The 20,825-nt window shown below is 33.9% G+C and overlaps 1 protein-coding gene across 1 annotated transcript in view; it reads right to left on the bottom strand.

The window, feature by feature from the left end:
- The window catches only part of LOC120328941 (ephrin type-B receptor 1-like), a 61,638-nt gene that overhangs the window by 35,687 nt on the left and 5,126 nt on the right, over positions 1–20,825 (bottom strand). Inside the window, exons 4-10 of the mRNA XM_039395529.2 lie at positions 19,484–19,741; positions 17,388–17,584; positions 16,304–16,408; positions 11,584–11,799; positions 9,677–9,785; positions 7,480–7,630; positions 3,151–3,232 (exon numbers count right to left, since the gene is read on the bottom strand). Coding sequence (XP_039251463.2) covers positions 3,151–3,232; positions 7,480–7,630; positions 9,677–9,785; positions 11,584–11,799; positions 16,304–16,408; positions 17,388–17,584; positions 19,484–19,741 — 1,118 coding nt within the window. The remainder of the gene's footprint in view (positions 1–3,150; positions 3,233–7,479; positions 7,631–9,676; positions 9,786–11,583; positions 11,800–16,303; positions 16,409–17,387; positions 17,585–19,483; positions 19,742–20,825) is intronic.

Raw genomic sequence — 20,825 nt, 5'->3', positions numbered from 1 at the left:
GATTGCCCACAGGGCCCCACGTATGGCTGATCAGGATAGGTTAGCAAAATCCTACATTCGAAGAGTGTCTCAAAAATGTTTCCCACTTGCCTTGTACTTATCGCAATTGTATGATTCTCACCTCATATGCTAACTCCAACCATTCGCCAGAGTTTCATATTTATCTTAACCCAAAACAAGCCGAACAATTGGCGTGTGTGGTACAAATGGAAAAGAAGATTTTACAAAAACACCTTCGAAAGGAAATCTTGTAAAAGATACTAAACGTTCATCATCCGCGGTTGAGAATCCGTACTTCCACCACAGTCAAATGAGATGAAAGCGAACAGACTAAAATGGCGGTTTGCAAAAATACATCCGTTCAGTTTTGATATAAACAAATCAAACATTATCAAACTGGAGGTATCCAGTTTTAAGATTGAAAACCGCGAATACACTTGTATACCTTACGTAACGCAAAGAATTTGACGGCGTTCTACTTTCCACCGCGAAAAGTAAAATTTGGATTAGACCGTGTCACGATTTTCATTAATATTTGTTGACTAAACTTTGGATTAATCTTTTAAAGGTTATGCACATACGGCATCATTTATCGGAATCTCAATCATAAAATATGATTATCTTTACAAGGTTTAGTATGGACCACTGAAGTGATGCACCGCGAAGGCTATGTGTAAATAATCTACGGATCAAGTTTCACAATGAAATACTTATACCAGGGTGATATGCTCGGTTTGCAAACTAAAAACCATGCACCGGTGGCGAGAGAAATAGACCACGAGATGCGAATTTCATAAAAAGTATAATCATAATGTATCAATCAATCATGCATCAAGTTATTAATGCTGCGCTATAAAGCCAAATCAAATATACTTTGTCAATTATTCAAATCTCACCCACTAGTAAATACTATAGAAATACGAGTGGGTTGTTACCATATAAATGAGCGCAGAAGAACTGATTTAAATAGAAGTGAAACAGTTCTTTTAGTCTCAGTAATATGACAAGAAAAGCCATTCCCCACTCCCGCAGTTAGGTGCTCTCAGCGTGGTGTAGATATTTTAATATAGCTTAAAAAAGTAATTGCACACTTCATTAATCGGAATTTATAATAGACAAACCTAACCGATTTACAAAACTTAGCAATACATGCAATATTACAATTTATTGGTTTCCCAGTCGAAAAATTGGCGAAGAAAACAACGCGTCTTACAGGCAAATTCACTGCAAACCAAATTATTGCAAATTGCAAATTATCATTCTATTATTCCAATTACATAAAAAATATATTAAAAGGTAGTATTCTAATATACCCCCACCGGTAATGTTCTCTGTAAGTTTGCCCAAGACAGCGATAACAGGATATTACCAAATCTAGAATAAGCTTGAGACAAGAGAGCTACCATCGTGGTTTTTATAATATCACGTTCATTACCGGATGTTTATCATTAAATCCACAAAGTAAGATAATAATATAATCACGTCTATCAGAAAACCGAAATTATATTTTTGGTTTTTTCATTGCGAAGATTGTTTTGTTAATCTGACATTCCTATTTGCAAATATAAATTAAATTTAGTGCTGCATTATGCCGCGTGAATGTAATCTCTTTAATATTACGAGTTGGAGAACAATTAAAATACATTGTTACATATTTTTTACTTCGATCACCATAACGAATTAAACTTTTAAACCAAATTAAAAAAAAATGCCAATAGAAATGTATTATTTATGATTTTAAACGCCCTAGTTAACTCAAAATGCATTTAGAATCTTCTTGGTTTGACAGTTAGCTCAAATCTACACTGGAAAAGGATTCGAATTCGTCACTCATGAATAAAAATATAAAAAAGAAAATAATAACTTAGAAAGAAATATGAGATATTATGAGAGAAGACTGGAAATGGTCTTTGTTCAAAATGAGTTGGATATTTCACCCAAATGTTCAGACTATTCATTGGACACGTACTAATGAATTGCGAACCGTTTTCGTTGAGGTTGTGAAAAATCATTTTTTATACACGACTAATAGACCAATCAATTCAAAATCTTTAGTGTTTAGAGATGGAAAAAGTCGTTAGAATGCTATTATCGTTTTAATATTTTCACACTTTTTTCTTCAGTTCGAAATTTTACCCCAAATTTTTCTTTTTTTTTATATTCACGATCACACTTTCATACGGCATTCGGTAAAATTCTTTTAAGACATTGTGAAAGTCGTTTTATCTTTGCCTCATATTTTAGAGAATTGCTCTCTTGTTTATAATTACGAGCTCAATTTGTATGGGTTGTCATCGCTTGAAGGTTGACTTGGTTGAAACTACAAAAAACTACGATTTAAATTCTAAATAACACACAGTTCTGTTTGCCTTCAAAACACTCCGCCAGATTCCAATGCGTGGTTTGCCAAATCATGCAAAGGGAAATAAAAACTTTTAATTTGTACTATATAAAACTTGTAACAGCCTTGGGCTCAACGTGACAAAACGTGAAAACGAAAATCTAGATTGTTTGTTACACATTAAACAAGTTTCGAATTGGTATACCATATTACCATATACTTGAAAGAACAGCTTTCAGAAAAATATGTGATTAGTACCACCGTGTCGCCGCAGTGTTGACTATCAAATAATGATTGAATTTATCTTCTAAAAGTTTTCACATGGTTTACGGAGTCGAGTAACTAGTTGCGTGGTTGATGGTTACGATTATTGGATTAATAAAAAAACATAACATTTTTGATGAAAGTACCGACACAAGTGAATACCCAAACACGCTGCGTTATAATTTGCATTTGATGATATTATCCCAGTTGTATTCTCAAAATATGATTTGTAAAAATCTTCCATGAGACTGCACGAGATTTTTCGTTTATTGGAAACGAAATGGATTTATGGATCATTTTTCTAAATGTTATTGTTGTCGTGAAAAATCGTTTCATTTCACAACTACTAGACAAATCGATTTCACGAAAGAAGGACATTTTTTCCTAAACCTACAGTTTGCATTTATAAAGATTTTAAAGTTCTATATGAAATTCGGTACAATTCTTTTAACATTTGGCTGGAATTTCACAGATATTGATGATTAAAACTATGTGATCTTTGGGTCTCTTGCTCACTTGTTTACATTAAATAACCAATACCATACCTGCTTGATTTGTCATTACTTGTATGAGAGCATACCGGGCTGGAGCATGGGACGCTGCAGTTACTCCGTTTATTGAGGATATCTGAAAAAATTAATATTTTGTTTGGAACAATTTAAGCTTGAAGTGCGTTCATAGGCACAGAACTCGTAAAAGCAAAAAAAAAAATAAAATAATAGAAGGCTGTCAATGCAAAGGCTTACAATTATCAATCGCCTGTAGATTTTGGTTAATGTGAGATGCTACTCTTGGGTTAAATTAAAACAAACGGGAAAACAGATGAAAACAAACAGAACTTAGCAACAGCTCTTGGGAAATCTTCGCAGTCTTGCACCGAATATATCAAAATAGCGTCTTGAGTTTAATAACCAGTCCAGGTTACCTTAACACTGGACACAATTTTTCCAACCAATGTTGAAATGTTGATTTTTAAAACACAAATGATAAGTGTTAAATCATATTCCGTATGTTTTGATACGCCACATAATAATTGATGCAACAATTTCTATCAGAATAATTTCCCTTTCAGACTTACAAATAATAATACACTCACTCTATATTAATTTTAATCAGCGATATGAATGGACATATGCCCCCAATCGCTATTTGAATTGCCTCCTCCACGAAGAAGGCCTTAAGAACGTAATTATAATTGACATGATTTGAAGGTAAATAAGTGCAGCATTCTCTATAAAGCTTATAATAATATATTCATTTCAAAAACTGGGAAGAATCTGAAAATTCAATTAACCCCATATTCTTGAATGTACTCTAATGACCGCAATCGCCTTTTCGCGTCACAATTAGGAAGATAATCCTTTGTGACATCACACGACGGATAAGATTTTGACTTTCCTAATTAGATTGAGATTACAGTTTAATTAGTAGGATGGATGCGACTGGAAAATCTTGTTATTTTTATTCGAATGAAGGAAAGTCGATATGAACTGAAGATAAAATAAAATTTAGTCGTTTCAAAAATAAATATTTCAGTCAAAGTGACAGTTTTGCGAAATTGAAACTTAACAAATATTCGGTATAAAGATCTTTTTCTATGACGATTGAAAGCAAAAATTAAAGATGCAGTACGCGAAGTCAGATTTGTTTGCAGAACAGAAACAAATTAAATGTAATGGATATCTCCCCAACGTTCGACACCCATACGTTACCATTGAAATTGTTTTGGGCCTATTTTTGGAGCTTTTTTGCTTGAGATAATGTTTAGAATTATGCCCAGAAATCTGTTTTGAGTGAAAAAAGTCTGGCAGCAACTGATAAAATTTCAATTGTTACGTCACATTTCATATCTTGCTGATTAGCCAATTTTAAGGAAATGAACAAGGAACGAAGGAAGTCTATGCTTGGGGAATCCAGGGGAAATATTCATCAATAAAATATCCTAACAAAATTAAAAGACCGTGTATTATATATCTACAATTGCCTGTATAGGGGAAATCTGACCAGTCTTGGCGATTAGTCAGTGTTACGGATATGAACAAGGAAGTCGATGCTCGGGGAAAAATACATCACTGGAATGCGGTAACAGAGTTGAAAGGTTGTGCGGTGGATTTATATACTTATATATACATACAGAGAAAGATAATCGAAATCTTGCCAACTTCCATAATTTTGGCATACAAAAACGTTTAGCTAGACATTCGTATACCAACAAGGTAATTATTACAAATAATACTTATATGAAAAGTAGCTGCGTAATAGGCCAATTCGAATGGAAATTCAAGTTTGTGTCCCAGTGTCAAAATTATCTTTCCGTTTGTCACAGTGGTTCCCAATCTTTCATGGCTAGCTTCCAGACACTTTTAGTACTCATGGTCTCTGTTTATCATTCCAGTGGCATTTGTAGTGTTATTTTGATTAGTGTATTCCAAATCCCATTATGTTCAGACAATTCATGTTCAACAAGGTGAAACATACTGTGAAATAACCTTATCAAACAATGAAACTAGGAAAGATGGAAGTTTCTTGTAAAGTAAAAAAATCATCAGTTTTGCGCCTAGCATTGTGCTCCCCTCTAACGGCTCTGTGGCCCGCTTAGGAGGCCACGGGCCCCCCGGTTTGGAATCGCTGTCCTATGATTTCCTCGAAATAATATATCTATACGGAAAAAATATTATTTATTTATCGTATTGGAAACAGAGCGAGCTAGAGTATTAGATCTCAAACGATAAAACGATTGTGGTGTGTGATGTCAACAAAAATATTCTTGACACTAATTTGAGTTCAATCGAACGTATACTTGATCAGAGATAGGTCATATATAACGCGAATATACTTTTAAATCTCTAGGTAGATTGTTTTTAGTACAGCCTACTTTGTGATTTACACGCTACAAAGTTTTATTTATTGGTGGCGCACAGAATTTTGTTTTTGTACAACACTTGTGACTAAAACGTGGCGATTTATTTGCGTCTGTTTACAAATGATGTGACATATCGCACTGAGGCAGAAAGTTTTCGATGTACGTACGTAAACTGAATACCAAGAAATTGACAATAAAAATAAAAACCCTCATGAGGAAGAAGTCTGGGAAAAACTAAAATTTTCGATTATAATATATACTGCATGCGGAGATCCACAGGCCCAAGAGTACCTGAGCCATATAAAAAATTTCAAAAATTAGTGGAGCTAATTATTACCGACCAATCAAATAATTTTAACATATCAGTTGTTGAATTATAATAATTACATTAACAATTTTATTCAACAAATAACTTTTTTGTATTGTTAAATATGAAAATTATCGAAAGTTTGTCACTAACCATTTCGTGCAGCAAAACTATTAGAACTACGTTCTTATTAGAAGAATATCTTAAAAGCATATTTCCATTATTGAAACAATGAGAAATTCAATTTATTTTATAAAGATCCAGGCAATATTTGTTATATTCATACACTCTGTTATCATTTAATAATTAAGCAATCTTCAAATATAAGTCAAATGCCTACCGTGATGTTAGAAAAAAAATGTCATCCAAATGAAGAATTGTATACGTCATAATAAAACGTGTTCCCATGAGAAAAAACAGTAAAAATGTCGGGAATATCGGGCCACGTCAAATCGAGGCAAAAAACAATTTATAAAAACGATTTATAGGTCAACTTCGCGTCCAAAAATAAAAACTCAAGACTTGGGACAAAAATGAAGCTCCCAAAACGTTCATTTTCATCAAGTCGAGTTTTTAACTATTCGACTAATTTATACCGATACATAGTGCTTTCGCATTGAACAGAGAAAATTGTATATGTTGGTGTATGATTCACGCTTGACCCAATCGAAATAGAGTGTTTTGAAAAGAATAGAGAAAATATCTCAAAGTAAATGCAATTTTGAAATTACGTCACACTTTTAAAAACGACAGCCAATTTCAGTTGAATTTTATGACGATTGAATTTTGCACCAAGGTGCCTTTGATCTTAATTATTTATTGCACAAAAAAAATGTAATTTCACTTAGTAAATGTGTATTGAATTTAAAATTACTTTAAAATTCTTATCGATTTACCAATTTTTACACTTATCGTTCTAGTCTACATTAATTATTCAAAAACACCGTCTACTAAAAGAACAAAGGTGAAAATATAATTAGAAGTTTATTATTACTGGCAGGGTACATGACATCTTGAGGTTTGAAGGCTTTCTCATGTGGCCGATTCCGTAATTAAAATGGGCATGTTATCAACGATTGGAAAAGGGGGTAAAAGTTTAAAAAAGGGTCAAATATACTTCACTGTGCATGGGTCAAATCAGATTTGCGTAAATCGGGGTACAACAATACGCTTATAAATATCACAATGTGTAAAAAATTACTCCAGAAGTCAAATTGCAAGTTTTTACTTGAAATCGGAAAAAGAGTTCTGTGTTGTTGCGTTGCCACTATTTTAGGTTATGATAAACCAGGTTAATGTCCCACTTTTCTTTAAAATAAATAGATAAAGATGGTTCAATAACCTGAATAAACCTAAAATAAACCAAAAGAAAAACAAACTGTCAGAAAATTGTTCTTGGCAATTACATGATATTATCCCAATTGGAATAAAGTCGGACATACAGGTTTTGGCTTGAGTGTGAGAAACCATGGACGTTTTGCAATTAATACCAATAATTTTTTTACAAAATTAAAGTTTCGTTACAATATATCATCGATTGGAAATTAAAAAAGGGGACCATAAATTTTGTGACAAAAAATTGACCAAACATTTTTTCTAGATGAGGGATCATTTATTATTCCCGCGTATGAAATTCTGTGAAATATAAGTGTATGTCTTTATGTATGTATTATATCTTTGCTGCATAAAAATGAAATACTTTACCTTGAATTGGTAATGAGTGTATGCTTCCAAATTATGAACTCGAATGTGATTGGTTGTAATATGTCGTCTATTTCCGGGTTCAAAGATCACTCGACTTCCGCACTCTGTGCACTTGGTGTAAGAGTCTGTCGAACATTTTTCACAAGATATGCTGAAAGTGGTAACAGAATAATTTTAAATGCCAGAAACTAACAAAAACAACTGAATATTATTGGAGAAAATCGTATAAAAACAGAATCTATGTTAGATAGATGCAGTATCGATCTCTAAGCAATATGCGATGAGTGTTTTAAAGTCGGAATAAATCCCTAATCTCTGAGTGGCACCAGCTGTGACCATGGCATTTTCAATTTGTTGAAAAATGCACGACATATTGAGACCGATTTTTGACGAAACCACATTTCCATTAGAAAAGAATGAACCAGAAATAAAGTTGTTTAAAAATAACGTCTCAAGTTTATGGGGAAATTGGATTGTTTTCACGAGGTCTGTTGTAAAGGTACACAACATTTCAAAAACTAGTAAGAGATTCAATTATACCTTGTTTTTTACATTTATGAATGCGAGACTTTAAAAGGTTTCGCATTGAGATTGATAAAATAATTAAAATCGAAAAAAATATGAGAAAAAAAAAAGTGGTGAAGCATGGCTAAGCTTTACCCCCAACGCTTGTATGGAAGTAGAGTCAATTGGCGAATTTTGATATAATTAATATATCGACAATGGTATTTAAATTATATAATTGTCCTTGACAAATTTTAGCCAAGCGGTTATGGGTATACGGGATGGGGTATACCGCAAAGTTCAGTTCTCGACACCAACCTTACAGTCTATCCTCTCAATTAACCAAATGAACTACATTAAAAAATGACATGGCATGTTGGGAAAATAGGCAAGGCAAAAACAGAATTATCTCCGCTTATAATCACCTTTGGAATGCAAAAGAAAAAAAGTAAATGAATCCCGTTGGAATCATTCTGTCACAGAATTTACCTAGCATGGATCATAAATAAGACTTACTTTTGGTCGCCCTCTTTCGCTCGGGATAATCACGTGATCATATTTTGAGCGGGAATGCCAGATGCGATGAGTAATTTATGGAGGTCTCAGAGAACCACTTTGGGATCTGGGCAGGTGTATATATAACCGCGAATCCCATTTGTGGGATATATTCAGAAATTAATTAAGGCTTTATCTTCGGCCAAAGATAAGCTAGTAATACTTTTGGACACTGAGTGATTGACACCGTGCCTACTGGGACAATATACAAAAGGTAATGGAACAACACCTCAAACGCCAATTTGAAAATGAATAAAAGCTTTTTAAAAAATGACAAATGAAAATTAATCAACGTGAATTTGAAAACCAGAATGCAAGAACCACTGGTAATCTCTTCAACATTGAGATCATTTATGATATAAAATATTGGGGCAATCTGTAATGTGATTCCAACTGCAACAAGAATTGTGTAGTAGTTTTGCCAGTGCCAGGGCCATGGCCGATTACGACAAAAGATGATGGCTGCAACACCATAACCCCCGATGTGAATCTAGTGAGAAATTTCGGAGGCGGTAAAAAAAATCCTAAATCCAACCAGTTTATATAACTGCATCGATGATAGATTTATTAAAGTTTCATATTTTTTATTTCATTCTTATGTGACAAAACAGTGCTTGCCTTTATTCTATCGTATTGTCATTTGTTGTACTCTTCACAAAGCAAGATTTAAGACATGATACAACAAACCCACAAATTTATTTTCGATGTTGGTTTTGTTCAGCTTTCGTTATCAACGACCATTTAATTCATATTCATATACTTTTTTTTTGCTCATTATCAAAGGTAATATTAATTCAAAATATATATTTAGTCGATTTGTACAATCTTGCACGGAGCGATGGCACATTGGCAGGGGCGTATAGCCAGGAATATTCAAATGTAGGGATCTGAAATTTCTAATTGCCACGTTATGCCGCAACATCTAGTGGGTCTGGAAACGTGGGTTTCCAAGCTACAAAAATTGCTATGTATGATGGACATTTTTTTTTTCACATTTCAAAAAAGGGAAGAGGATCCCCCTGGCAACACCTCTGCGTATCATTCATCGTAACGAAGCCAATGGGGATATAGGTATGAAGTCCTAATTAGTCTTGCAAAGTGTGTATATAATATATATGTAAACATATATGATACTAACTTATAATAAACGTCCACTCTGTCACCAAGCTCAGACGGTTCGTCCCATTTGATAGAAGCCGAAGTTTCGTTCACAATATATTTTACATTTGTTGGTGGAGAAGGAGGCACTGAAAAATATATAAGATCATGTATGTTCCTGACATAAGTTGGTAATGTCTCTGACATAAGCAGCAACAAGTTGAAGAACGAATATTCTCTTGTTCCGCCATCAATGATGAAATTAATTCTAGTCGGGGTGAGACTAAAGTGGTTATCTCTTCGTAACTAGTTTTATCTGGCATTCCAATTTTACTCAACTTGTCTTACGAAAAATGCATTTCAGCTGAATATGGTTGTAGGGCAACCATTTTCTTTCCACGCTGAGTTTGAATATCTCCACGTTTTATTTGCTGCTTGTAAAGAGCTTTGCTTCGAGTGAATTCTAACCCCGTAAATATTCCAGTATTGATAATCATTGTTTATTGACACTAAACATGGGTATGCATAATTCAGCGAAGTGGTGACAAATTTGAGTCAAAAAGTATTTTATCCAATTTAAAACATAGTGAACATTTTATTAATAATGTCATTTTTTAGACAGCATACAAATTATTGTTTTATTTTATTAACAAATTGCATATGCATCAATATATTGAATTATGTAATGATAGTTTTTATTATCTACCTATTCATCTATTTACCATGCTATACATTTCGAAAGTTATGAATTAAATTTGACGGTTTTCATGATGTAGAGGTAAAATGTATATCATTATCTAATAAAATAATATAGATAAATCATGATATCATACATAGGGAAAAGTCTGTAGTTACATCCTCCAAGCCTATAGAAATTTCTAAGTATTCACCCAGAATTTTTAGAAAAATACACTGTATAGTTTTCAAATTTTCCAGTCTAATTAAATCGCTATGCCATCGACCCTTTATCTTATTCTTGACGGAAATGAAAGGGTATCATTTACAGGTCTATCTTCGAATTTCATTTCGTACACGGATGGAATTACGGTATATTTTCCGGACAAGAAACCGCAAGATGCATTAGCTTTATTATGTCTGCACATTTAACATGCATTTAAAAGATGTTTATCTATTTGATTTATTTTCTTTGGGTCGAGAAATTGCTACAGAACGTCTTTCAGTATTATTTTGAGTTTTTGTCGTATTCACAAGATGCTCTATACATAGGAGTTGCTGCTAAGAGGAAAGCCTATAAGACGGTTTACTCATATAGCGAACCACAGCCTATCGTTCGATAACCAGTGCTGGTTAGAGTACGATAGTTGGAAAGGTATGTTCCCCCCAATTTAAAACACCCGACGATGCTGAGAGGCTTATCGGGAACAGATACGAAATGCAATTTAAAAAGAGAAAGTATGGCGTCTAAAACATTGTGGGATATTTGTTTGGACCTCCCGAAGTATGTGCACCAGGATGGCGCACAACTCGAACATAGTATGTGTACCAGGTTAGGGTTTAGGTTGTGCGTCATTTTGGTGCACATACTTCGGGAGCGCCTTTTTTAATGATATTAATACTGGCCACAGACGCATTTTGAGCGTTAGTTGAAAAGGTACATACTATGATTCCGTTCCCAAGATTTTTTTTCAGAACAGACAACCGACAAGATGATGATTATTGCTACATAAGCGGACGAAGTCGTTTCAACTTATAGGCAAACTGCACAAAGGCATTACAATTATTTGCCCAAAATTGACAAAATGAATTTTGTTTTTAATCAACTGACAAAGTTTTATCATCTTTTGAGTCAAAATTCTCAAATAAATTGTTCGTATTCGGAATGAATTATGAATTTTTTTACGCTGTGACAGTCTAGCTATAGCTAGATATTAATTTCGCATCACGTAATGGTAAAATTCCTAAATCTTCAAAATAAACAAAACATACTTGTGCATGGTTGGCGAACGTCTTCACTTTCAGTGCGAAAATATCCGGGTAGACATTTACAGAAATCCGGAGCATAAGTTGGTGTTTCTATCCGATCGATGGTAGAACTAACGCTTCTCAATGAAGCCGATTCTGTATTGCTGCTTATGCTATTCCGAGGGCAAGTTGAACAAGCATGATTCCCATGTCCTATCTTGTATTTTCCGTCACTACAAGCTGTAAAATTAAATGCAATCTTTGTTATTCTGAAGCAAAATTGCAGATAATTCAAACCTCTTTAAATTATGATTATCAGATTGAAGATCAATAAGCTTCAAACCGACAATAAAGATGAAAGGTTCGAGTCTGGCGCAATCTCCAAAATTACATTACGATTCAAAATTACATTACGATTCATAGGTCTTCGGAACCGATGGTTCTACTATGATGATGATAATACAAGATAAAATAAATGGAAATAAATCGAGAGACTATGTAGTCCAAGGATTCAGACAATAAATATATAGTTTTCGTGACCAAACTCACAATTAATTACATTTAAGCACAAAACGTTACTGAATTGATTGATTTATCAAAAATACAACTTCGGTGGATGATTTATTTTATACAGCGCTTTTTCACGCTCGCCTTCCACTCTCAACAAGGCTTTTGCAAGAAGCTGCCATTTTTGAAGGATCGCCAGAATCTTCTCGGCTTGGCTCTGCCTATACCCAATCTATTACATCCTGGGTAATGGGGTTACCATGGGATTTATACCCGAGTTTTCTATCTTTAGATGCCAACATAGATTCATTCATAAGACGAGATTTTTGGGGTAGGTCCTTACTCCGTTTTTTCGCGGGAGGGTTCAATTGGGGCGTGGTAAAATCTTTTTTGACAATTACTTATTACAAGTACGATGACTATGAAAAATTTGGATCCAATACTGAGACCCACCATTGCTGAAAAATTCAGCCAAGATTTGATTTTTTTTTGTGCGAGAACATGTAGGCACATCGAATTGTCAATTTTATTATTATTTTTTACAATAATTTCTGTATAATTTTATTTTTTAATGAACTTTTATTTTAGTTCCAGAGGATCGCGAAAAAATGTGGCCGAGCCAATTGGGTCGCGATGAAAAAAGTTTGAGGAATACTGAATTAGACCATCGCGCGGTCGCGCCCGCTTTGGATGTCGGTTGAAAATAACATCCCAAACCACATATGTTGCAAAAGAAAACACATTTGAAACCACAGTATCTTGTTTTGCGATACACACGTAGATTTAAAACTAGATAACGATTATAATCAGACTATTTTCCACTTTTCATTGACCTCAGGTCCCAACCCTTATGTTATTATGACATATATACAACACCATATGGTCAAAACCTTTTGAAATTGTATTGAAATTGTTTGCTTTATACTTGGCCAACGAGATTAAAAGTGTGATGCGGAGTCGGAATTTCTAACGGAATTTTCAATTTTTTATCATTCCTATTTATCTAAAATTGTATACAACTGCATTAAATTAAACCACCTATCTTTTGAAAAAAGAAGAAGAAAATATTGCCTTGTTCAGATTATAACATATCATACAAGGCATTAATATATAATAAGACAAGTTCAAGCCTACTTGGGTGTATAAAAAAAAGTTTGACACTACCCATTCAGTTTGAAAGCATGTCTGGAAAACATTTTAAAGTAAAATATAGCCGATCAAACATGATTATTAAATAACCGAACAACTGCCAAACACGGGACATACATACATTACGTAACGTACGTACGTAGGTGAATGCCGATGCCTTTTTATCTATCTCAAACTATTAATGCGCTGCAAGGTGTTGTTCATGTATCGCAAAAATCGACCATTTCCAAAGTTAAATTTTAATATTTAATGAGCGAATCTGAGAAAAGGTTGCCGCCTAACACCGTGTGACTAATTGAATGGGTGTTATACGAGGTAGTTGGTCGGTTACTAAAAATATCACGAAAAGGTCAATACCAAAGTATTCACACGGCCATTATCATTTCTACAACAATGTTCATTATATGTATATTGAGCTGGCTGTGTATGTATATGGAATTGGTTCTATATGTACCGGTGTATATGAATTGGCTGTACATGCATATTTTTGGCTGTATTTGTATCCTATATTGGCTCTCCTATATTTGTATATTATACCCCATCGCATTATTCCAATGCGAACAATGGAGCTATTGCGAAGGTGGTGGCGGTATTGAGATGCATATATATCACTGACAAGAATTGAACAATTGTTCCTGCCTACTTTTCTGACTATATATAAAAAACTTGGAGAATAAAATTAAAAATAATAACTCACATTGGTAATCAGTATTGTGTGTATATACTTGAACTTGTTTGAATTAAATTTGATGTACAATATTATTATTACCCAGTAAAAGCACGAGGTGTACATACTTCGATTATTGGCGTTGATTTTAAACATGATAGAGTGTTACCGTTAAATCCGTAGCAGAAGACAGCAGATGCAACGCCTACAACATCAACGCTACAGGCAAAATAAATATCATCACCCAATGTGTCGAAATTGTCTGCAAGTGCAAGTACCAGAGCAAATAGAGTGCAAAATACAGCCTGCTAAAATTTCCGAAGTGGCCTTTAGGTTCAATTTGATCCCGATTACGTCATGTAATTACAGCAAAAGGTCTGTGAATAATTTAAATTTGACAACAAGAATGGCCGGGTCAGTATCAGATATCACACCATTTCTTACTACACCATAGCTAAAGCTCTAGCAGTCTCCAGCACTTAACTCATTTCTTCCTGCTGGGCAAAGTTTTACAAAAAAAAAATAAGAATATAGTCCCGAGGGGTGTAGAGGATTCTATTTTAGTAGAAAATAACGACCTAATAACTCAGAAATTATGAAGTTTGAAAATCGGCTCCGATCCCTGAATCCGGAGACTTCTTCCAACTCTGTATGTATAGCAGCCCCAAGCTTGAGACATTTCTAAATTAGTCGTAAAACATGTTATACCCATCTAATATAGAAAGCGCACAACTTGAGTTTTAAATCCTATGTTCGCACCGATTGAGTCCGCTGGAATTGTACCGATAAATACAATACGAAACGCATATTCTGTTACATATAAATTTACGAAATAAGAGTAAACGTCTTTGAATTTGAAATGATATCTTGAAATTTATTTTGACATTGCCAACGATAAGAAACTAATTGTATACGGCGACTTCATCAGTTAGAATGTAGATGTAGCCATATCGTGTTGTGAAATGGGTATCTTGAAACTGTAATAAAAGATTTATTTTGACATTTGTAGCGATATGAAATATGCGGAATGTCGAAAATTTTGTGATAAAATGTTGACAAGTTATACAAACAAGAGTTGTGCAAAATGGAAGGCTTGTTATCGCGAGGCTTCCTATTAAAGTTTTTTTGCGAGACAGTAACTCGAAAATTTCCTAAAACAGTTATATCTGTAACATTGAGAATTATTAATTGTAGGAATATAATATTTTTGGTAATTATATAAATATTCGTTTGAGTCGGCCCAGTCCAATTCTGGCCCTTTCCTGAAATAGTAGCTTATCCCGTATTTTCAAATATCAATGGGTGCTTGCACGGAGCCTTAGTCGGAGCGAAATGCGTGAATAAGCGTCGTAAAAAAGCGAAATTTAAAAACGAAATTTGAGTATGGGTATACTAAATACTAAATACAAAATCGATAATTATTTAAAAGATATCAAAGACGAATGTACTCAAACATTGACACTTGTACAGCGACAAAATAATCCGTACAGAGAAACAGCATCTATATCCTTGTCAGACCTATCAAGATTAGAAAAGGTGTCATTCTATCTTTGAAAAAAACATATCTAAAACTATACAAATTTACAGATTATAAAAAGGTCAAGTCGTATATCGCGGACCGCAAAAACCAACGAAAACTTCAAATTGTTCTTTTCACTATATTGAACAGTTTTGAGACACTTTGTAGGTTACCCTGGGGTGCGATATTACATACATAAATTATTCATATAAACCACAAGCTGAAAAAACATAATCTGCCAAGTATAAAGTATGGATAAAATGTAATTTTTAAGACTGTTTTACCTTTATTTTATGAGTGGCAATGGATAATTCATAAAACCGGATAAATCTACTATCCGATTCACATCATAATTGCGGCATGGATTGCACTTTTGGGAAAACTTTTTAAGCTTGTAGGAAATCAATTGGAAAATTTATATACATCAAAAAAGTGACGGGATAATGTCCAAAAACCCTTCAAAAATTCACAGAATTGAATCATAACCCCTTAAGGAATATGCGCGCGAAATTCGCTCGCATTTCAGGTGTCAAATTAGTGTCGAAATTTTCCGGGTACGATAGAAGTAGTCGAAAAATAAATTAAAAGGTGAATCAAAAAGAGATCGATTAAAGATGTTGATCCAAATATGAAAATTTTGAATTGAAAAGGCTTTATTAATGTTATATATGGAAATCATGACAATGATTTGTTTTTATCAAAACATTCAGAATGAGGTATTTTGTTATGTTTCCCAAAATTTTAATCAATAAGGTAAATATAATAAATTAGATAATATGAATAAATTATCGATAAAAAAATGAACAGATTGTACTCATGATCGACTTTGATCAATTTACGTTAATAGGCTCAAAACTGAAACTTGCTAAAGGTATCTGATAAGGCACAATTAAAAAACTTACGTTGACATGTTTTCATATTCTCGCTTGCTTGAAATCCAGGTAAACATTGACAAGTTCCAGTTCGTACTCTCCATTCACCATTACTGTTGCAATGATAACGTGGCCCTGAATAAAAACAAGAGAGCAATTCTCAAACATGTGGATGCAATAATGTTCACACAGTCATTGTCATTTCTGTATTAATATTCATTATATGTATACTGAGTTGGCTGTATATGTATATGGTATTGGTTCCATATGTATATATGAATTGGCTGTATATGCCTATTTTGGCTGTATTTGTATACTATATGTGCCACTATATTGTTTGCCAAACTTCAGCCGAATGTTGAAAGAATTGTTCAGAATGTCACATGACGTTGTGTCCGCAAATTACGGAACTAGGTATAAATTGGGGTCAAATGTCAGCCACCGGGGGATACGGATAAAATTGATAAAACGGGAATTGTCTTCAAAGAGACTTATCCCAAGTACTTAAAATTTAAAATCGATTGATCCAATAGGTTTTTCATGGCGACAAATTCAGTAGACCAAACAAGAACAATAATTTTGTAAAACCATTCTTCAATTCGTGTCTGAAATTATGTTTGAAATTATTCTTTTCCTAACATAAAAGTATTTCATTTGTTAAAAAAAATATGAAGAAATGGGATAGCAAAATAATCAACCCGATTCTCACATATGTACCAGGTATCAATGATTGAAGAATTATAACCGATTGCCTGTACACGCAACATAAACCTTTTCAAGTCGGCGGAACTTTCCATAATCAGGTTTGGAGGTTAGTTTAAAAAAATCATATGCTCAATTCGTTTTGAAAAATTATGCTTGCGATAAAAACAAGACCAATCAACAACCAACTACTTGGTGGCATTCATAAATAAGCCAATTGAAAATCGCAATAGCCCTTCTTCATTGTTATCCTCATGCTAACGTTTGAGTGTTGAAACATTGAAACCCATGCGTATATGATGAAATCAGGCCACCTGCTTTATATTTTCATGCACCAAAGCAGTAAGGATATACGACTAAATGCTAACTTCAATTAGACTATGACAAGTTGGGTAAACTGTTATAACCTCACCTTCGGCAGATGCTCTTTTTGAATTGTTCACACACTCTCCTTGTATGGTGACCAATGAGGCGACATTCTTCCCAGCCACTGTTTTCGGAAACGTTGCCAAGGAGATTGTAGTCTCGGGACAGTAGTAGTAGTAAACTCGCAGACTCAATAGCGACATGCATGCTCCTTTATCATGAGCGGCAATATAGAACCCTTTTCTGAAAAAAAAAACGATATGCAGAAAGGTATAAATTAGTTTTTATTTAGTTTGCAGAGAACAAAATTAGTTAGAATAGGCGCTTTGTTTTCTTAAATCATTCGGTTCCTAAGTTCCCAAATTCCGAGTCACGGGTATACGATTTTGAGTCAAGTTAAGGTCAGTTATGGTAGAATGTATGGTTCATAAACAGCAGTGAAATTGATAAATATGAGTCACATTGACACTAAAAATTAGGAGTCTTTAAAAATGTGACTCGGGTCCGATTCGTGTCCTTGACTGCTCATGAGTGAATATACTGGGTCGGGAATCGGGATGTGCATTTTATATTCTAAAACGATCACCGACCAAAAAACTGGTTGATTGGTCGGCCTGCTTTTTGCTATCAAAATTGGTTACCAATACGGTCGATCACTTGGCCTATTTATTATTTAATCTGTCATTTCAAGATGAGTTTCAGTCCCCGATGTGATAAAACTTCCAACATATAGTAAATCAGCTTTTTTAGTAAAAAGCGTATAATGATGACTTCAGCGATACAATGACATAATGTCTGTTTACTCTGATACAAGGAGAATTCTATTTAATTCCGACCGTATTTCCGCTGATACGTGCGGCGTAAGCATATTGCGGTATTGTTCCTTGTATGAAAAAAGCTTAAGAAATTTGGAAATATCTACGCGACCTTACCACATCGGTCATTTCAGGTCGTCTGTTTATATAATATAAATAGTAATTTCACATCACACAAAACAAATTAAGTTTCATCCTGCCAACTTTTTGACAAACGTGAGAAACGACCGACATTTTGTTCAAATATTCAACTAAATATCCAACGTCCCATGGGCCTTTGACGGTATAATTTGAAATTCGAAAGGCGCCCTATAGCTGTCAAACAGCGCTTCAAAGTCGTAGCTTTTAGCAGCGTAAAATCGTTAAACGTCCATCAGGGGGCCAATTTATTCTTCTCTATTTTGCAAAGATTAAATCGTGGATTATTAATTCACAATTCAGCTATTTATTTCGGCTTTAGTTGGCAAAGTAAGAACACTAGGAATATGAATATTTATAAGCCATAAGAACTTTGGGATTTGCATTTTTGAACGTAATTTATGTTCTCGGGAGAACGCAATGAATCGTGAGAGCTTAAGTAACCAACATGTCCGTTTATGAAATATTTAGGTACAGATCCCAACTTTAACATTTTGCTTATATTTGAGAAATATTATTCTTTAACAGCTGAATACATTTTAATATAGGATGAAGTATGATACAATTCCACATAAACGAAAACAGGATGACTGATTTCTCTGCACCTCTGTAATAATCGGCAACATTCGCCAAATATTTTTTACGCCAGCCGTAGCCGGTTAGGAACATTGAAGAGTAATCGAAACAAATGGAGCGAAAACCTGGTTCCTGACTTTAAAGTTAATATTCTTTCTTTCATTCCATTACATTAGCTACTCCATAGTAGGCTCATCTACACTTAACGTAGTGGTATATTGACTGGACGAAAAGACTGAAAGACGTAAGACGGGAAAATAACTGTTTATGACAACAACGATAAGGCAGTCATTTTTTGAATGAAACCGAATCCTTGGTCCTTTTATGTGTAACACGTTAGTTGTGGAATAAATCAAACCTATGGAAATTTCTACTGTCCGACATAACATCCCATCGTTTGAAATCGCGTAACTTTTTAAATCAACATCTTTACGTCGATTGACTTTATTACAAAGTATTAAAACGAGCATCAAAAAGACAGGTGTCTGGTAATCACAGATTCGTTAGGAGCTATTGTTGAGGAACTAATAATAGAACATCCAAAACCTTTTGCCGCATACAAAATTTCGTACATGCATTTGTTATACTATTTTGTTAAAATTGATTTACTTACTTTTTAAGTGGTCCCAAAGTCCATGTTTTTCTGTTGATGCCTTTCTCATTCGAATCTCCATTTATAAATCTTTTCCCAGCAGCAATTGTGTCTATTTTGATATAAGGTCGTTCTCGCCATGGTGGAAATGTACTTGAAGCGACGTCTTTGTCATTTTCGTAATAATACAAATTGAAAGTCTCACGGCAATTTTTCGTTTTCGCACTGTCGCATTTCATCATTGAGAATTCGACGTCGATATACGCTCTCTTGGCTCCCCTGAAAATATGAAAACTGAGCGTAAGTTCGTTTTATGGTTGCGCAAGAAGCGAACTCTTTGGCGGTTAAAATAACATATACATAAACGATATGTTAATTCAAGATTTGCTTATGTTTAACGAATGTACATCTGAATACGAGTCAACTCTGAGATATGTTTCACCAATAACCCTCCAGGCCTGGGTCTTTTAAAAATTAAAAAAAACATAATGTGCTTGCTGACATCCGTTTTATTTTGACATGAAGATTTCCTCTTAAAACTCAAGTGTTATAAGCAAAATAATATTTCAGAGTTTCCATGAAGCTCGTAGGATTTTAGTCGTTCGCGATTGGACATCACAGTCGATAAAACTTTTTGCATATAAAAGACATTCAGTGAAAAGGTAAGGCGTATAGAATCATAGATTCTGGAAGATGAGTTTGACTGAGAAATTTCAAAATATTTCTACGCAGATATTTTTGTAATATACACATGACGAAATTGTCATTTCTATATCTCTATCCGAATTAGTCTCGCTCATTTATTCAATATCACATCTCTATTTACCATACCAGAACTTCAATTATACTCCGTGTTTATCTGGACACGTTGAAAGTTTGTTGTTAGAAAAATGTTTTCAAGATTTAATAACGATGAAGACAGTTTTACAAAACCAAGTTTTCGTTAAAACCAAGACTCGTTCAAGTTTTACAAAATAAAAACCAAAAAACGCCATCATAGCAGCTAATTTTTTTGCATAGAATATAAATTAGTTTCAATAATTGATGGAATTCATCATTTCTTAATTTATATTTCGTATATGTTATTTTTAAAATCTAATGGCTGAAAAAATCGAAGTTGAAATATGAATATTTCGAAATACAGGAAGCATGATGTTCATCTTGTTTTTGGTCGTCAATATTTATACCATCTCCAGGGAAAGTGTCAAATATTTTTATTCTTCTCCCCGAGGTCATATATCGTTGATAACCGTGACAAATCAAATCGGAATTTGAACAATTACAACCAACAGAACAAAACAGTGCAACTAACTGCACCTTAGGGTACTAGCTAGAGAGGTTGAAGAATTGAATACCAAGACAA

Source organism: Styela clava, chromosome 7 (assembly GCF_964204865.1).
Source record: "Styela clava chromosome 7, kaStyClav1.hap1.2, whole genome shotgun sequence".
In the NCBI taxonomy this organism is placed as follows: Eukaryota; Metazoa; Chordata; class Ascidiacea; order Stolidobranchia; family Styelidae; genus Styela; species Styela clava.
This window is presented reverse-complemented; position numbering and strand designations above follow the sequence as displayed.